Source organism: Tursiops truncatus, chromosome 6, assembly GCF_011762595.2.
Source record: "Tursiops truncatus isolate mTurTru1 chromosome 6, mTurTru1.mat.Y, whole genome shotgun sequence".
In the NCBI taxonomy this organism is placed as follows: domain Eukaryota; kingdom Metazoa; phylum Chordata; class Mammalia; order Artiodactyla; family Delphinidae; genus Tursiops; species Tursiops truncatus.
In genome coordinates, this window is record NC_047039.1 from 32080148 (window position 1) to 32097666 (window position 17519).

Consider the following 17519-nt stretch of genomic DNA (forward strand, 5'->3'; position numbering starts at 1 on the left):
GCCTCCAGACTTATTCTCTTAAACATTTAATGCCAAAAGACAGTGAAGCAGACTCTGGAGATTTGAAGGAAAAGAGTTCTGACTCAAGATTTCTGAACCCTTATTAGAAGCCACCCATATGTGAAGGTGACATATTCTTAGATATGCAAGGGTACAGAAGCATATTGCCCAGGAACCCTTCTGAAGTAATTGTATGAAATAATACTTCAGCCAGGCCAGTGATGAATTAAGTCAAGAACACAGAAGACATGGTAGTAGAGTAATTGTATTTAACATTACAAATTGTTAATTATGTAATACTAAGTAGTTGCTCTACTATTATTTTGAAATATATCAACTAATTTTTGGTGAAAGATACATAATATACGGCTATAGTAAACTGGGTCTTTTGCAATTTATATTCATAGATTTCTTAAATTATAATATTGTTGCATTTCTAAGATGGTAATTATAGAAATAGTGGCCCAAATATGTGTTTCAAAATGTAAAAGTAACATCTAGAGCAGAGATCCTTGGACTAGAATCTACTGAACCATAGGAATCCATGGATGGACCTCAGAGACTAAGAACCCTTTGAAATTCTGTATAAAATAATGTATATTCCTTCTTGGAAAAAATTCTTGAAGAGGTCCATCCATCACTGCCATAGAAAAGTAAGAAAATTTCCAAGATGCACAAAATCCGGAAAATGCTGAATACAAAGCGAGAACAAGCAAATCAGTTTCAGTAATAAGATATCTAAAAGGATAAAATACCCCCATTAAAAAAAAAGAGACTCTCAGGTTGGGTTAAAAACAAAATCTAAGTAGCTGATACATCCTGGAAACTCTTAAAACAGCAAGACTGAAAGCTTAAAATAAACAGATTGGCAACTGTGTATCTGTTTTTCTCAGCTCAAGAAAGGTGAGGAAGACATTATTACTACCCCACAAAATATAAATACAGAACAAAATGTTTAAAGCAAGATATCAAAGATGATTTTATATAAGCTAGATAGTAACAAGTGTGCCAAGCACTAGAACAAAGGTAGATAAAGCTATAATTATTTGGATAATATGGAGAAATTGATAGAAACACAGCATTAGTGGGTGATTTTAATATACCTCTAAGTTCTTGGCAAGTTAAATAGAGGAGATCCAGTCAATCTAAGTGGATGCTGAAGATAGCTCATGTTAATACATTTGAAAATATGATTGAGATGGACAATATTTTAGGGAAATATAAATAACTAAAATTGACTTAAATAGTAGCAAACCCACAACTGAATATGCAATCAAGTTGCCTTCAGTGAAGACACCAAACAACGATGACTTTATAGATTAGTTCTCTCAACTTTCAAGAAATTTTCCTATGCTTTATTTTCCAGAGCATAGAAAAAAAAGAAAAGTTTAGAAGCTAGTATGTTGCTGAAATCAAAACCTGGTAAGAATAACCTGAAACAACTTACAGATCATTGTCACTCATGAAAATAAATACAAAAATCTAAAATACTAGAATATTGAATTGAGCGGCATTTTCAGATATAGGACACTTTGACAAAGTAAGGATTATTTTAGAAAGTAAGTTTATTGTAATATTAAGACTTTAATTAAAATTTATCAGTAGGTCAAAGCAAGAAAACCAATGATTATCTTAATAAATGCTGTGAAGAGTTTTGATAAAAATCATTATTAATTCCAGATAAAATTTCTTAAGGAATATTTTCCATGCTAGCTGAGTATTATCTAACTCAGATCAGCGACCAACATCACAAATAGTTATGAAGTGTTAGAGGAAGCCTTTCTCAACCATTATTAAACATTGTTTTGAAAACTCTGGCCAAATCAGTGAGACAGGGAAAGGAAAGGTATTAATCATTAAAAGAGTGAGATAAAATTATATCATTGTCTGCAGAGGATGTTATTGCTCATGTGGAAAATCCAAGCAAATCAATTATAAAATGTATCTTAGACCAGATAAAAGTTCAGTGAAGTCCTGTTTACAAGATAGATGAATAAAATTCACTAGTTTTCTTTTGTGTGCGTACACGCGCACATGTGTGTATATATATGTATGTATCAACAAAAAACAGTAACAGAAAACACAAAGGGAAAGATCACATTTATAGGAGCAATAGGACGAACAAAATAAACCCCTTGAAATATACTTTCCAAAACCTTATGGAAAGTGCTGACTTGTACCTTTTAATTGTTATATCATACAGATACAGTATAATTTATCTAACTAGTTTCCTATTGATAGCCATTTAAGTTTTTTCCTATGTTTTTGTCTTCACTATAAATGAGCCAAGGACATTTTGAAAACTAACAACAAGGATGATTTATATTCCCTGATTTTAATTGTGAGATTAAGTTACAATAATTGATATATATTGGTGATGGTACAAGAATAGATCATTGGAATAGAAAAGAAGGTCTCAGACACCCTAAGCTATGTGACCTTTCACATCTGGAGTATGAAACCAAAGGAAAAATACCTACAAAGGAAAATATTTGACAGGTTTGCCTAAAAATTGAAAACATATTTTCTCTTTGATACTGAACTGCATTTTCCCTTCTCCCTATCCAAGGAGTTGTCTTTCTTATTTGCAACAGGCTTTTCTGAATTCAGTGCCTTCTTTTTTCCTAACAGTTCTTTTACCAAATGTCAGTTTTTCCTATGTTTATCCACGACTAACTGGCATTAGTACGTTGACATAAATAGACCCAGTTACTCTATGCAATATAAATACTTACTTTGTGTGGTCTATTTCTGAAAGAATTTAGGGCAATTTTGTAACTCTGTTAGGATAGACTGAGCTACTGTTACACAGTGACCCAGTACAGTACCACAGTCCCTCAAGCAACAATAGTAATAACAGACGTTTTTATAGCACATACTCTCTTTTTTTTAGAAATAAATAAATTTATTTATTTTTTGGCTGTGCTGGGTCTTTGTTGCCGCGTGCGGGCTACTCCTTGTTGCGGTGCATGGGCTTCTCATTGTGGTAGCTTCTCTTATTGCGGAGCATGGGCTCTAGGCGCATGGGCTCAGTAGTTGTGGTGCACGGGCTTCGTTGCCCCATGGCATGTGGGATCTTCCTAGACCAGGGATTGAACCCATGTCCCCTGCATTGGCAGGCGGATTCTTAACTACTGCACCACCAGGGAAGTCCCATATAGCACATACTCTTTGCCTGGCACGTTATATATATTAACTCCTTTAAGTCTCCCAAGAACAGTATGTGTGGGTATTTCCATTTTATAGATGAGGAAACTGAGACACAAATAACTTATGTAACTTGCTCAAAGTCAAGTAGTTAGTAACTCAAGGAGCCAAGATTTGAATTAGGTATTCTGTCTCCAGAGCCTATTTGCTACACTGCCATGAGATAGATTTTTTTTTTTTTCTCTCACATACCCTTACAGAAGATGGGTAGGTGATCCTGGACAGTAGGCCTCTGTCCACCAGGTCATCAAAGGAAAAAGATTCTTTTTGTTTTCATCATCTCCTATGGTGGTTTCCTCATGTGCATGTGGAAAATGGTAATGGAAGAAAATGGAGAGGACAATTTTCTTTTTAAAGAATGTGACCTGGAGTTTGTATTTACAACTTTGTCTCACATACTGTTGGCCAAAAATTAGTCATATGGCTGTAACTACTGTGAGGGAGGCTGGAATCTATAACCTCTAGCTAAAACTCAGAGGTTCTGTTACTGAAATGAAGGAGAGGAGAACAGATACTTGGGTGGGAGGAATTTATAATCTTTGCTATGATAAATCACATTGGAAATGGAAGTGTAAAATAGTTTAAAGAAGGCTACATCAGCAAGATGGAGGGGTAGGAGGTCCCAACACTTGTCTCCCCTGCAAGTGCAGCAAAAACAATAAATAACCAACTACAAACTGATGAAAATATCTCAGGGATAGCTCTGAACTTCAATGAAGAAGCATCAGAAACCATGCAGAACTCAAAACCTGAGGATGGCCACATAGAAAAGTACAGGAAGCATTTTATCTCCATCACCCCATTCCCCAGTCTAGAGCAGCTTGGTACCAGAGGGTTCCCCTCAGTAGAATTTTACCCCATGGAGAAAAGGACAGCAGAAGAATCCCAGTGAGCCTTGCTGCTGTGGATGTTTATAGCCTTTGTTTCCGAGGCTTTGCAAGTCTTCACCAAAGTTTATTTCAGCTGACGGAGCTGCCTGGAGTCCTGCCTCTTGCATTTGTTCCTTGGGGTTGGAGCTCTTGCTGTGGGCTCATATAGCTGCTGCATCTCCCCTCAGCTGGACTCACTACAGTGAGCCCCAGAGCTCCAGACCTCATTTTCATGACAGATCTGCACATTCTCGCACCTTAGACACCAATGCCACTGCCACAGCAAGTGCACCAGTGCCCAAGGACCCAGGCTTTGTGGTGGTTCCACATGCACCTGATTGTAGGACTCTGGCTGGCTCTGTTACTGCTGTGAGATCCAGCATACCAGATCAGGTGCCAAGGGGGATCCCGTTAGCTAGAACTTCCTCATATAGGCAGAAAAGAGGAGTACAAAAAGACCCTAGCAGCCTTTGCCCCTGAGGATCCCAATAGCCCTAGCCACCACTGCTACCTGAGGACCTCCATAGTATAGGCCACAGAAGACCCCTACAGTCAGTGCTGATGTTGACCTCAACTGATGGAGCTGCATAAAGACGCCACCACTGTGCCTTCCCAGGAAGCAAAGACGCTGCGTGCTACTCAGCTGGTGCTCTTACAGTCACCTTCAGGTGAAAGTCTTTCCCTACCCAAGCCAGTCCAAAAAGGCTGGAAGAGTTGACTGCATCCTCAGATGTACAGACATCAATACAAAACCTTCAGAAACCTGGAAAAGCAAGGAAACATGACACTGCCAAAGGAACACAGTAACTTTTCAGTAACTGAACTTAAAGAAGTGGAGATCTGTGAGTTATCTGAAAAAGAATTCAAAATAAAGAAGCTCAGATACTTCAAGAGAAGACAGAAGCAATTCAGTGAACTTAGGAAAACAATACATGAACAAAATGAGAAGTTCAATGAAGAGTAAGAAATCATAAAAAGAACCAAATTCTGGACCTGAAGAATACAATGAATAATGCAATAGAGAACTTCAGTATCAGGCTCAATCAAGCAAGAGAAAGAATCTGTGAACTTGAAGACAGATCTCATGATATTATAAGGTCAGAGGAGAAAAAGAAATCAGAAAGAAAAAGTGAAGGAGGCCTATGTGAATAGTGGAACACGATTAAGTGAAACAACATCTGTGTAATGGGAGTCTCAGAAGAAGAGAGAAAGGGACAGAAAACTTATTTAAAGACATAGTGGCTGAAACCTTACCAAATCTGGTGAAGATATGGCTATGTAGGTGCACAAGCTCAAAGATCTGCAAATAGATTCATCCCTCAGAGATCTTCACCAAGACATTTTCATCAGGCTCTTAAGGCAAAGGATTTTGAAAGCAACTAGAGAAAAAACTTGTTACCTATGTGGTAATACTGATAAGCCTATTAGTAGATTTCTCGGCAGAAGCCTTGCAGGCCAGGAGAGAGTGGGATGATATATTCAAATTGCTTGAAGAAAAAAACTGTCAATCAAAAACACTTGACCCGGGACTTCCCTGGTGGTGCAGTGGTTAAGAATCCGCCTGGTAATGCGGGGGACGTGGGTTCAAGCCCTGGTCTGGGAAGGTCCCACATGCCGTGGACCAACTAAGCCCGTGAGCCACAGCTACTGAAGCCCATGTGCCTAGAGCCCATGCTCTGCAACAAGAGAAGCCACCGCAATGAGAAGCCCGCGCACCGCGATGAAGAGTAGTCCCTGCTTGCTGCAACTAGAGAAAGCCCACGTGCAGCAATGGAGACCCAACACAGCCAAAAAAAAAAAAAAAAAACTTTACCCATCAAAATTGTCCTTCAGAAATGAAAGAGAGATAAAGAGTTCAACAGAAAAACAAAAGCTGAATGCCCACTCTCACCATTTTTACTCAGCATAGTGCTAGATATCCTAATTATAGCAATTAGGCTAGAAAAAAGAAAGGAAATGCATCCAAGTCAGAAAGGAAGAAATGAAATCATCTCTGTTTGCAGATGACATTATCTCATATATAGAAAACTGTAACATCTCCACCAAAAAACTGTTAGAACTAATAAATGAATTCAGTAAAGGTACAGGACACAAAGTTAATATACAAACCATCAGTTGCGTTTCTCCACACTAATGATGAACTATCTGAAAGAGAAATTAAGAAAGCAATCCCATTTACAATAGCATCAAAAACAATAAAGTACTTACGAATAAGTTTTACCAAGGAATTGAAAGACCTGTTCACTGATCAATAAGACACTGTTAGAAGTTATTGAAGAAGACACACAAAACAATTGAAAGATATCCTGTATTCTTGAGTTGGAAGAATTAATATGAAAATGTTCATGCTGACCAAAGTGATCTTCAGAATCAATGCAATCCCTATCAAAATTCCAGTGTCATTTTTCACAGAAATACAAAAACTATCCTAAAATTTGTATGGAACCACAAAAGACCCCAGATAGCCAAAGCAATCTTGAGAAAGAAGGACAAAGCTGGAGGCATCACACTTCCTGATTTCAAGCTATTATGAAGCTATGGTAATCAAAATAGTATGGTACTCAAATAAAGCAGGGCACATAGACCAGTGAAACAGATTAGAGATCCCAGTCATAAACCCAAACATATTATGGTCAACTAGTTTTTGATAAGGGTGTCAAGAACACACAATGGGGAAAGGACAGTCTCTAATAAATGGTATTGGGAAAAACTAGGTATCCACAAAAGAATGAAACTGGACCCCTGTCTTACGCCATTCACAAAAATTGACTCGAAATGGATAAAAGACTTTACATATAAGGCCTGAAACTATAAAACTCCTAGAAGAAAACTTAAGGGAAAAGATCCTTGACATTCGTCTTAGCAGTGATTTCTCGGGTAAGATAACAAAAGCACAGGCAACAGAAACTAAACGAGTGGGACTACAACAAACTAAAAAGATTCTGCAGAGCAAAGGAGACAATATATTGAAAAGGGGCTTCCCTGGTGGCGCAGTGGTTGAGAGTCCGCCTGCCGATGCAGGGGACACGGGTTCGTGCCCCGGTCCGGGAAGATCCCACATGCCGCGGAGCGGCTGGGCCCGTGAGCCATGGCCGCTGAGCCTGCGCGTCCCGAGCCTGTGCTCCGCAACGGGAGAGGCCACAACAGTGAGAGGCCCGCGTACCGAAAAAAAAAAAAAAAAAAAAAAATATTGAAAAGGCAGCCTACAGAATGGGAAAAGATAATTGCAAACCATATATCTAATAAGGGTTTAATATCAAAAAAATACAAAGAACTCACATAGCCGAACGGTACAAAAGAAGACAGTCCAATTAAAAATGGGCAAAGGACTTGAATAGACATAAGAATTATGTACAAATGGCCAGTAGATAATGAAAAGGTGCCTTACATCAATAATCATCAGGGAAATGCAAACCAAAACCACAAAGAGATATTACCTCGCACTTCTTAGAATGGCTATTATCAAAAAGAGAGAGCAAGTAGCGAGGATTTGGAAAAAACAGAACCCTTATACACTGTTGGTGGGAACGTAACATGGTACAGCTAATATGGAAAAGGACATGGAGGTTCCTCAAAAAATTAAAAATAGAACTATCATACCAGCAAACCCACTCCTGGGTATATATCCAAAGGAATCAAAATCATTATCTTAAAGAGATATCTGTATACCCATGTTCATTCCAGCATTATTTACAATAGCCAACATTTGTAAACAACCTTAATGTCTTTCCATGAATGAATGAAGAAAAGTGATTCATATATATGATGTACATATATCATATATAAATATTATTCAGCCAATTAAAAAAAGGAAATGCTGCCATTTGCAACAACATGGATACATGGATGAATCTGGTGAGCATTTATGCTAAGTGAAATGTGCAAGGCAGAGGAAGACAAATACTGTATGGCATCACTTACATGTGGAATCGTTGAATAAAAAAAAAAAAACGATTTCATAGAAACGGAATAGAAAGTTGGATTCCAAGGGCTGGGAGAATGGTAAATGGGGTGATAAGATCAAAGGGTATACATTTTCAGTTTTAAGAAGATTAAGTTCTGAGGATCTAATGTACAACATGGTGACTATAATTAATACGGCATTGAGTTTCTGAGAGTAAATCTTAAGCATTCGCACCACATGCACATGCACACACACGTACACAAAATGTTCACAGTGTTAACCATGTGAGGTGATGGACGTATTAATTATCTTCATCTTGATAATCATTTTACCATGATTTACCATTTTACCATATATCATCACATTTTACACTTTCAATATATACAGTTATATTGTCAATTATTCCTCAATAGAGGCAAAAAATAAAAGCAAAGTTTAGAAAAATGTCCTTTAAAAATATTCTCTACTTTGTTTTAATGTACTCATTTGCTTACATGAGTACTGTCAGAGTACTCCTTTACTCTTCTTTCCTTGTGTCCCCCACCTCTATGGTCCTCATGTCCTTTTACATTCTGTTTCCTGGGTTTTTCTCTAATGCATATTCATTCTTCATCCGCATTACTGCTGTATTGGTCCAGACAGTTATTGTCTTTTCCTCTGTTAATTGGTCCCCCTTCATATATATGCTCCCTTTCTCATACCTGCCAGAGTGATCTTTTGAAAAATGTAAGTTAAATCACTCTCCTCTTTAAAATCCCCAGTGCTTATCTTCCATCGGATGAAAATCTAAACTAATTGGCCTATCATACCCTTCATTTTCTCATTCTTATTTGCTTCTCCTAGTACTTTCTCAAGCATACAAGTTAAGTCACGATTAACTTATTTTCCAAAGATATAATTTAAATTCTTTATTTTCACATTATTATTTCTTCTTCTTAAAAGCCACACTCACACACTCTTATGTTCACCCAGAAAGCTGCTATATTTTTCTCCAAGATACTGCTTAATTATTACCTGTTTTGTGAAGTGATCACTAATAACCTTGGCCCCAGGCAGCTTGCATTTATTATTCCATTCCCATGGCATTTTTAAGTATATGCCTTCATTAGGTGTATACCTTTTGTATTATAATTATTTTTTGTTCTTTCTCTCTTTAACTTCATAAGCTCCCTGAGGCAGGGACTATATTTACACATCTTTTAAAAAATTCCCAGCACACAACACAGTGCATGGTACATGGCAGTCAGTGAAAGAAATAAATGGGGAGTGAATTGTAAATGGATGAAAAGAGTTATTGAAATTTATCATAAACAGGAAACGAGGTGTTTCATTCAGGCTGTTGCAACGTAAGACATTATTAATTTTTTAGAACTTGACAACATTAGTAAAAAAGCTCATATATTTTTAGAGTGCTTTTCCAAATTTTGAAGTACTTTCACTTCATCTCATAGGTTTTTCAACACCTGGAACAACCTTAGAGACATTTTTATAAGGAAATTTCATTTACTTTTCCATTGGTGATTGAAATACCAGTGTTTTATATATATATAACATTCTACTTTTGGATGTGCATGTTATAGAATGCTTACCTCTGACCTACTTATAGCACATTTTGTATCACAGTGGATGACGTAGTAGATGAAAGTGATGACAACGATGATATTGATTTAGAAGCTGAAAATGAAACCGAAAATGAAGATGACCTAGATAAAAATTTTAAGGTTGGTATAAATTTCTGTGTTTAGTCAACTTTATAAATTGTATTCACAGGTGTAGAACAAAGATTGGGTAGTTATGTATAGCTAACAGTAGATTAATTTGTTTTGTCCACATCTTTTTATCATGGATGACTATGGACACTAAGCTATTGAAAGGAAAATAATGTGGCTTTGAATACATTAGTCTGAAAAGGGCCTTAAAAAAAGTTATTTTCACTGTCTCTGACAAGGAAGATTTTATCTAACCTTTCTGACTTAGATTTTAAAGTCTAAGGGAATCTAAGGGTGAAGGAAAGTGTTTTTTGAGACTCTTAGGTGGCAACCCGTTTTGCTTTGTTAAGTGGTAGAGGGGACCATTTTAGTATCTGCAGAAAAACATCTTAACTCCTTTATTTTTCAACTGTTTGGCTTAATGCCTTTTGGGGCACAGGGGGTTCATTTGACTCTTGTCTGCTTGGGCCTTTTTGTCTTGAAATGCTACATCAAAATTGGGGTACACTGAGTATTTGACTCTCTCTGGAAATAGAATCTAAGATACTGGAAGGAGATTTCTATCTTAATAGCAGATGTAGAACCAGTTTTATTATCACCAGATGTGATCACCAAGGCAAGCTTTGGCGAAATTGTCATGGTAGCCAGTCTAGACAACGTGATGGCATGCATCCTGGCCTCAAGAAGCTACAAAGATGAAAAACAGTGCAGGCTCTGGTGTTCAAGGCAAAAAATCTGGGGTAACTGTGTTGGTGGTTCTGGACTTGATATGGTGAAAGAACTGGTAGGATCCAAGTTAGAAGAGTTTATTCTGCATGTAAAGTGTTCCTTAGATAACAGGTGGTATATTAAAATCAACTGTTTGGATTCTTTGGGAAGTGAGTGTTTAGAGATAGTAAATTTCCTAGATTAATATTAAGTTTATAATTTAAAGTTTTGTATTTCGATGGAAACCTTTCTTTTATGTATGTTTCCATGTGTATTAAAAACAAAGTATGTTGGGCTTCCCTGGTGGCGCAGTGGTTGACAGTCCGCCTGCCGATGCAGGGGACACGGGTTCGTGCCCCGGTCCGGGAAGATCCCACATGCCGCGGAGCGGCTGGGCCCATAAGCCATGGCCGCTGAGCCAGCACGTCCGGAGCCTGTGCTCTGCAACGAGAGAGGCCACGACAGTGAGAGGCCCACATAACCCAAAAAAAAAAAAAAAAAAAAAAAACAAAGTATGTTGAGTGTAATTTATTCTTCATGGCTCAGGGTCCTCATTAAAAATATCTGTTGTGGGCTCCCCTGGTGGCGCAGTGGTTGAGAGTCCGCCTGCTCATGCAGGGGACACGGGTTCATGCCCCGGTCCGGGAAGATCCCACATGCCGTGGAGCGGCTGCGCCCGTGAGCCATGGCTGCTGAGCCTGCGCGTCCGGAGCCTGTGCTCCGCAACGGGAGAGGCCACAACAGTGAGAGGCCCGCGTACCGCGAAAAAAAAAAAAATCTATTGTGACCACTACAGATGTAAAGATGGAGATTGGCAGGGAAATAGAACTCAATAGGAATTTATAACAGTGATTCTAATTTTTCTGCTTGAAAATTGTCAGTGTGTATGCATGAATACATATTTAAAAATTTTTAAAAAATCGTATGGGAATAAGTTTCATATATTATGTATCATGGTCATTTACCCATAAATACATTAGCGTATATTTCCTCTAAGGACAGTGATATAGTAATCTTTCAGTGTCCTGGGGGAATTGGTTCCAGGACCCACCTCAGATACCAAAATCCACAGATGCTCAAGTTCCTTATATGAAATGACATAGTATTTGCATGTAACCTGCACACATCCTCCCATATGTTACATAACCACAATACAATTACCAACTTAATACATTTATAGTGATATATCATTTTTATCTAATCTACCATCCACATTCCATTTTGTCAGCTGATCTAATAATCCCCTTTAAAAGATTTTTCTTTCTTTCTCCAGTATAGGATCTAGCATCAGGTATTGCATTTAATTGTCATGTCTATTAAGTCTCCTTTAATTTAGAACATTTCCACATATTTCTTTGCCTTTTTTGACAGTCACATCTATAAAATATACAGTTATTGGCAGCATTATTCACTGGGGTATTCAAGATTGCTCACATTTTCCCCATTTTACCTTAACACAGCAGTTATAATAATAAGAAAAAATAATAGATTGAATTTATTGAACAGTTAATCCTGTGCTAGTCCATGCACTTTACACATACAGGCATACCTCGTTTTATTGCACTTCCCTTTATTGAGCTTAGCAGATACTGCGTTTTTAACAAATTGAAGAAGGTTTGTGGCAACCCTGTGTGGAGCAAGTCTGTTGGTGCCATTTTCCCAACAGCATTGGCTCACTTCATGTCTTTGTGTCACATTGGTAATTCTCACGATATTTCAAACTTTTTCATTATTAATATATTTGTTATGGTGATCTGTGATCAGTGACCTTTGATGTTACTATTGTAATTGTTTAGTAATGAAGTATTTTTTAATTAAGGTATTTACATTGTTTTTTTAGACATAATGTATTGAACACTTAATAGACCACAGTATAGTATAAACATAACTTTTGCATGTATTGGGAAACCAAAAATTCGTCTGACTCTCTTTATTGCGACATTTGCTTTATTGTGGTGGCCTGGAACTGAAGCTGAGCTATTTCCGAGGTATGCCTGTAGTAACCATTAAGTCCTGATAGTAATCCTATAAGGTATGTGGTATTATTACCTCTGCTTTACAGGGCTGATAATTAGAAACCAGAGGTACAGAAAGGTTATCGGTGTAGCTGATAAGAGGTGGGACCAAGATGCAGAATAAAGCATTCCATCGTGAATGTTTGCTTTCTTTACCACTCTGCTCTGCTAAATATTACTTTTTTTCAAGGGCTACAGAATTGTTGGCTCTTTGACACTGCTGAGCTGTGTTATCTTATTTTTCTTCTTTACCACTGTCTGCTTCTTACTCATGTTGTCTGTTACATTTGGACTTTGCTTAGTTTTTCCTTTTTATCTAAATCACATCACTTTTTTCATGGTTTAGGTGAACCTGCTACATTGTAGTGGGTATAATATCTGTGTTCTAATGTGACTGTAGTCATAGAGACTGTTTTTTCCTCACCATAGTGATTCAATTCTCTGCCCCAGATTTTTCAGAGTTTGGAGCATTTATAGAAACCTGGAGGTTCTGTTGTAGAAGAGTCGTCTCCAGATTGCCAGGACTTGTCAGTGTATAAGCTTCAACGTATTCTTTTTTTTTCTCCTTAATTTTAGAAGAACTTTAAAGGAGTAGTAGGTTTATTTCTTCTGAGTGTGTCAGGAGCTCTTTATCTTTGTTTTTCCCCAAACCAAAACACAAAATTTCTTGCTATTGACCTCTCAAAGTATAGTTTTCTTTCCTCACTGTGCCTGTTTTACAGGAAAATTTTTTTTTAATTTTTAAAATAGCTACTTTGTAATGCTGTATCTTCATAAAATAGTAATGAACATTGAACTACTAGTATGTTTAGACTAAGGAATACCTTTTAAAAATTTTTTATTATTTTGAAAGTATTAGCTACTTTATAGATAATATATAGATAATATACTATTATCTACTTTAATAGATGCTAATCAAGAAAGTTACATATTTTTGGTTCATCAATGCATAATTTAAGGATATATGAAATTATATATTCATGTAATAATTACACAATTATGATACAGTAATTAATATGATACTCTTTAAATAAAACCAGTCTTTATTATTTATGGCAATGGAGAAAATCTTTTTATTGGTTAAAGAAATAATAGCTAAATTCCTGAATATGAAATATGAGAAATATATAGTATATTGTTCTTTTTTAAATTATGTGTTAATATGACAATATATAAATATAATCAGGTACATGTATATAAAGCATTTTAAGGATTGACACATAGTAGAATGAATTTAAGTCTGAAAAATAAGTACTTTACTCTGATAGTAAGATAAATGTAAAATTGAAGATGAATACCAATTGAAAATTAATAAGTGGTCTTATTAACTCTCTTTAGCCATCAGTGAAGGTAATGATGGATTTGTATTTGTGTAAGGCCAGAGTTGTTGAGGGTCCTAGAAAATAGCTCAGATAGTAGGTAACTCACACTTGTCCTTCCATCATGATGTACATTAGCTCTTTGTACACACACAGATCAAATTGATCCTGGATACATATCCTATTCCTCCGAGGTCATATTTCTTTACATTTACCGTCTTTTTTTCCCGAAGGGACATGGAAATCATTTTTGGCTGTTGTTCCACTCCTCATTGTTTTTTTCCCCTGAAAAACAGAGTGAATGGTGGTAATGAGCTTTTCTAAGGGTGCGTGATAACCATTAGTCGCTCTTGAGGCAGTGCGTTATATTGACTAACAGTGTATTCTTTGAAATCACTGATTAGTGATTTCACATGCTGGCTCCTCTCTTTGCAAGCCACTTAACCTCTCTGTACCTCAGTTTCCTCTTTAATTAAATGGAGGTTATGATACTATCTGCTTCATAGTATTCTTATGCAGATTAAATTAGATCATTATGTAAAATCCTTAGCATAGTCCGTCACATATTTCCATTGCTCTATAAAAGTTAGTTATTTTGATTATCACCACCACCATCATATACTTACGTTTTTCAATTTAGTTTTCTTAAGTTTTACTGCCCTTTAATCTGAGCAAAACGATGGCAGTTGGGGAGATTGGTGGGGGGGAACATAGTTTAGTTTCGATCTTGATGTTAGTTTTTCTATCTTGAGGAGCCCAAATACCATGCTATGTTAGTATAATCTTTGATAAAAAGAAAACACAACATAACAACCAAAATAACAATAACACAACAACCAAAAAATATAAGCAAATTTTAATTTACAATGAAATGAATACAGCCTTTCTGCAGTGATTATTCTCTATGTACATGTAATTAATAATTTGGAAAGCTTTAAATCTGAAATGTGTTTTGTAATTTTTCGTTTTTCTTAATTGGTGACATACCATTTTTATTATTTCAGAATGACGATATTGAAACGGATATTAACAAACTAAAACCCCAGCAAGAACCAGGACGAACAATAGAAGAACTTAAAATATATGAACACCTTTTCCCTGAGCTTGTTGATGATTTTCAGGTATACAGAAAATTCAGCATCTTAACTAATTTTAAGAAAAAGTTCTTTTTTTCTTAGACCTATAATCACTGTTTTCACTTCTGAAAAATGAAAGTAGTGTTGCTTTTCTGAGTGACATTGGACAATTATTTCAGCATTCTGAGCTACAAATTGCTGTCGGTAAAATGAGGGAACTAGGCCATTTAATTTTTGGACTAGCTTTTAAATTTTTTGATCATTTTTGTTTATCAAGTTAATTGACATAGTTTTTTATTCTTTTTAAAAATAATCTTTAAAATGGCATTTCAGAATCTTATGTTAAAGCCTTATTTTTATCAGTTGCTTTCAACTGAGGGGAGATGAGAGCTGAGAAAATGCTTAATTAAAAATATAGTCTATGCTCGTTGAATTGTTTTTCCTGATAGTCACCATATAAGCATGGAAGGTCGGGGAAAGAGGACAACTGGAAGTCTTTGAATCTAAGTTGCTTCATAAGGACAGTGACTTCTTGTTAACATTTCTTACCCTCATTTATTTACTAGAATATAGTATTCAGCTTGGATTGCACAGCAAGTAAAGCTGATTGAATTGATGGCTAGTAGTAAATATAGTTTCTAACGCTCACTCTGCTGCTCACTTGTGGTGGGTTCTTGAGTAAGTCCCTGAAACTGCCCAGAATATTAAACTGTAAAATAAAGGGTTTGAACTGATAATCGTAGATTTATTTAGCCCTTGCTGCAAACCCCCGCTCCCTCTCCCCCCCCACCCCCCGCCCCGCCAAGTTTCACACACCAACAGTGTATTCTGGTTATAATTCCTGGTTGCAATAATTCCTGGTTGCTCAAAGAAAAAGACTTAAATGTGAAGCTGTATGTGAGAAACAAAAACAGAGAAATGCTTACTAGCTAATGTTTACATTTCACAGTTCTAATTATTCAGGTTTCTCTTTGGGAACTAATGAGCTTTTGGATGCAATAGAAGAAGCAGCAAGTTGCTCCCTCTCCCCCTCCCCCAGTGTCTTGGTACTCCCCATAGATTTGGGGTATGTTGGAAGGTACGTTGAAATCAGGGGTAGTAGAAAGAGGGCAGGAATGAAGGAGAGGTTATTTGTCAAAGAAAAAGAAGAAGACAAGAAGAGGCATTTGGGAAAAGATACAGGGTGATTTTCTTTCAGACCACCTACAGGAAGTATCCGGCTGCTCTTTGCACACTTTTGTGCCCAACTAAGAACCACTTTAAAATAAAACTCCAGAGATAACAAATACTGCCAATCTAAAGCAGAAAAAATATATTGTGGAAGGGGTTTGGGGAAGGAATTGATTATTCTGTGAAGAAATGACCTATTTTCTTCTCTATTTGTATACATATAAGAATTATATAATGTGAGTAAAAACTGTAGGAGTTTTGATGTGGGAATAGAGATGACTAGTTTTTTAATAGGTGTTAAGGTCAGGATTTTGATCCTCATTATTTCACAAGCCAGTTCTTTTCTTGTAGACTATGTTGATGAGTACTGGTATGTTTGCCTATTAGTTCAACAACCAGAATAGGCCACCCGTGATGGTTTCCTGCTTGGCACCTTTGAAGAGCTGGCCAACTTGTGCTTTAGTTTGGCTGCTCCTAGAACAGACTCCTACTTTTGGCCTGACTTGGTGTGACCAGGGTCAGATGGTAAAGACAGGTGTGTCTGATTGTTAAGAGCTCTGAGGATTCTTCCCAAGTGAGTTACCCCTTTTTACTGTGTTTAAGCAAAAGAAGTTACTTCCAGTATTTCAGATAGTACATATTTATTAATGCCATATTTTTAAAGCTTAAAGTAGAATAGTTAGCTCTATGTATATAGTATATGTTGCGGGAAATAGCACATTTTCTTCTATGTGCGTAATTGGAAAATAATTCTAAAGTAATTGTGTTGGCACTCTTTCTCATTTTTCAGTTTCAGAGGAATGCACTGTTCATACACTTTAGTCTCTAATTTTTTAAGTGTGTGTTGGAACTGTGTATGGGCAGTGATATTTAAGTGATGTATTTTTGAGAATTAAAAATATTTGGTTGGCTCTAAATAGGAAGTGTTTGAAAGAATGTTTTTCAGCTATCATTGTATCAAATGATACAATGATATGAGATGGCAGATCATGAGATATTAAACAGAAATGGAATTAATTTTGATTATGACTTTTTCCACTTGGATTTGCATGTCACTTTCAACATCAACCACTGAAGCTTAAAATTACTTGATGTGTTTGTTTTTACCTGAACACCACCCACTTTGTTTCCAGATGTGTTAAAGCTACTATTCAATGGCCTGACGGAGGCAGAATGAGTGCATTTGAAGTCCACATAAAGAATTATTAAAGTAGTTAGCAACAGACTTTTTTAAGGGGACCTTACGCATGCTTTTAAAGCTATGATTATTTATTTGTAGTGACAAGTATAGTTTTATTTTCTTGTTTCTTGATAGCAGAATATTAGAAGTGTCAAAATCCTGCATTTTCACAGCTCTGTTTTCATACATCTGTGGTAGCATGATGACATTTACCATATGGACTTTTGTTATGTTTATTTCTTTCCCCTCTTTTTTTTTTTTTTTTTTGGTGGTACGCGGGCCTCTCACTGTTGTGGCCTCTCCCGTTGCGGAGCACAGGCTCCGGATGCGCAGGCTCAGCGGCCATGGCTCATGGGCCCAGC

The 17519-nt window shown here is 36.7% G+C and overlaps 1 protein-coding gene across 11 annotated transcripts in view; it reads left to right on the forward strand.

Moving 5' to 3' along the window:
• AGTPBP1 (ATP/GTP binding carboxypeptidase 1) overlaps nucleotides 1-17519 on the forward strand; it is a 170933-nt gene that overhangs the window by 72500 nt on the left and 80914 nt on the right. For all 11 annotated transcript variants that reach the window (XR_012332465.1, XR_002177387.3, XM_019940383.3 and 8 more), the window contains 2 exons: nucleotides 9604-9701; nucleotides 14736-14852. Coding sequence is in view for 9 of the 11 variants with exons in the window: in XM_019940383.3 (XP_019795942.2) it covers nucleotides 9604-9701; nucleotides 14736-14852 (215 nt within the window). In the remaining 2 variants the exon portion in view is untranslated. The remainder of the gene's footprint in view (nucleotides 1-9603; nucleotides 9702-14735; nucleotides 14853-17519) is intronic.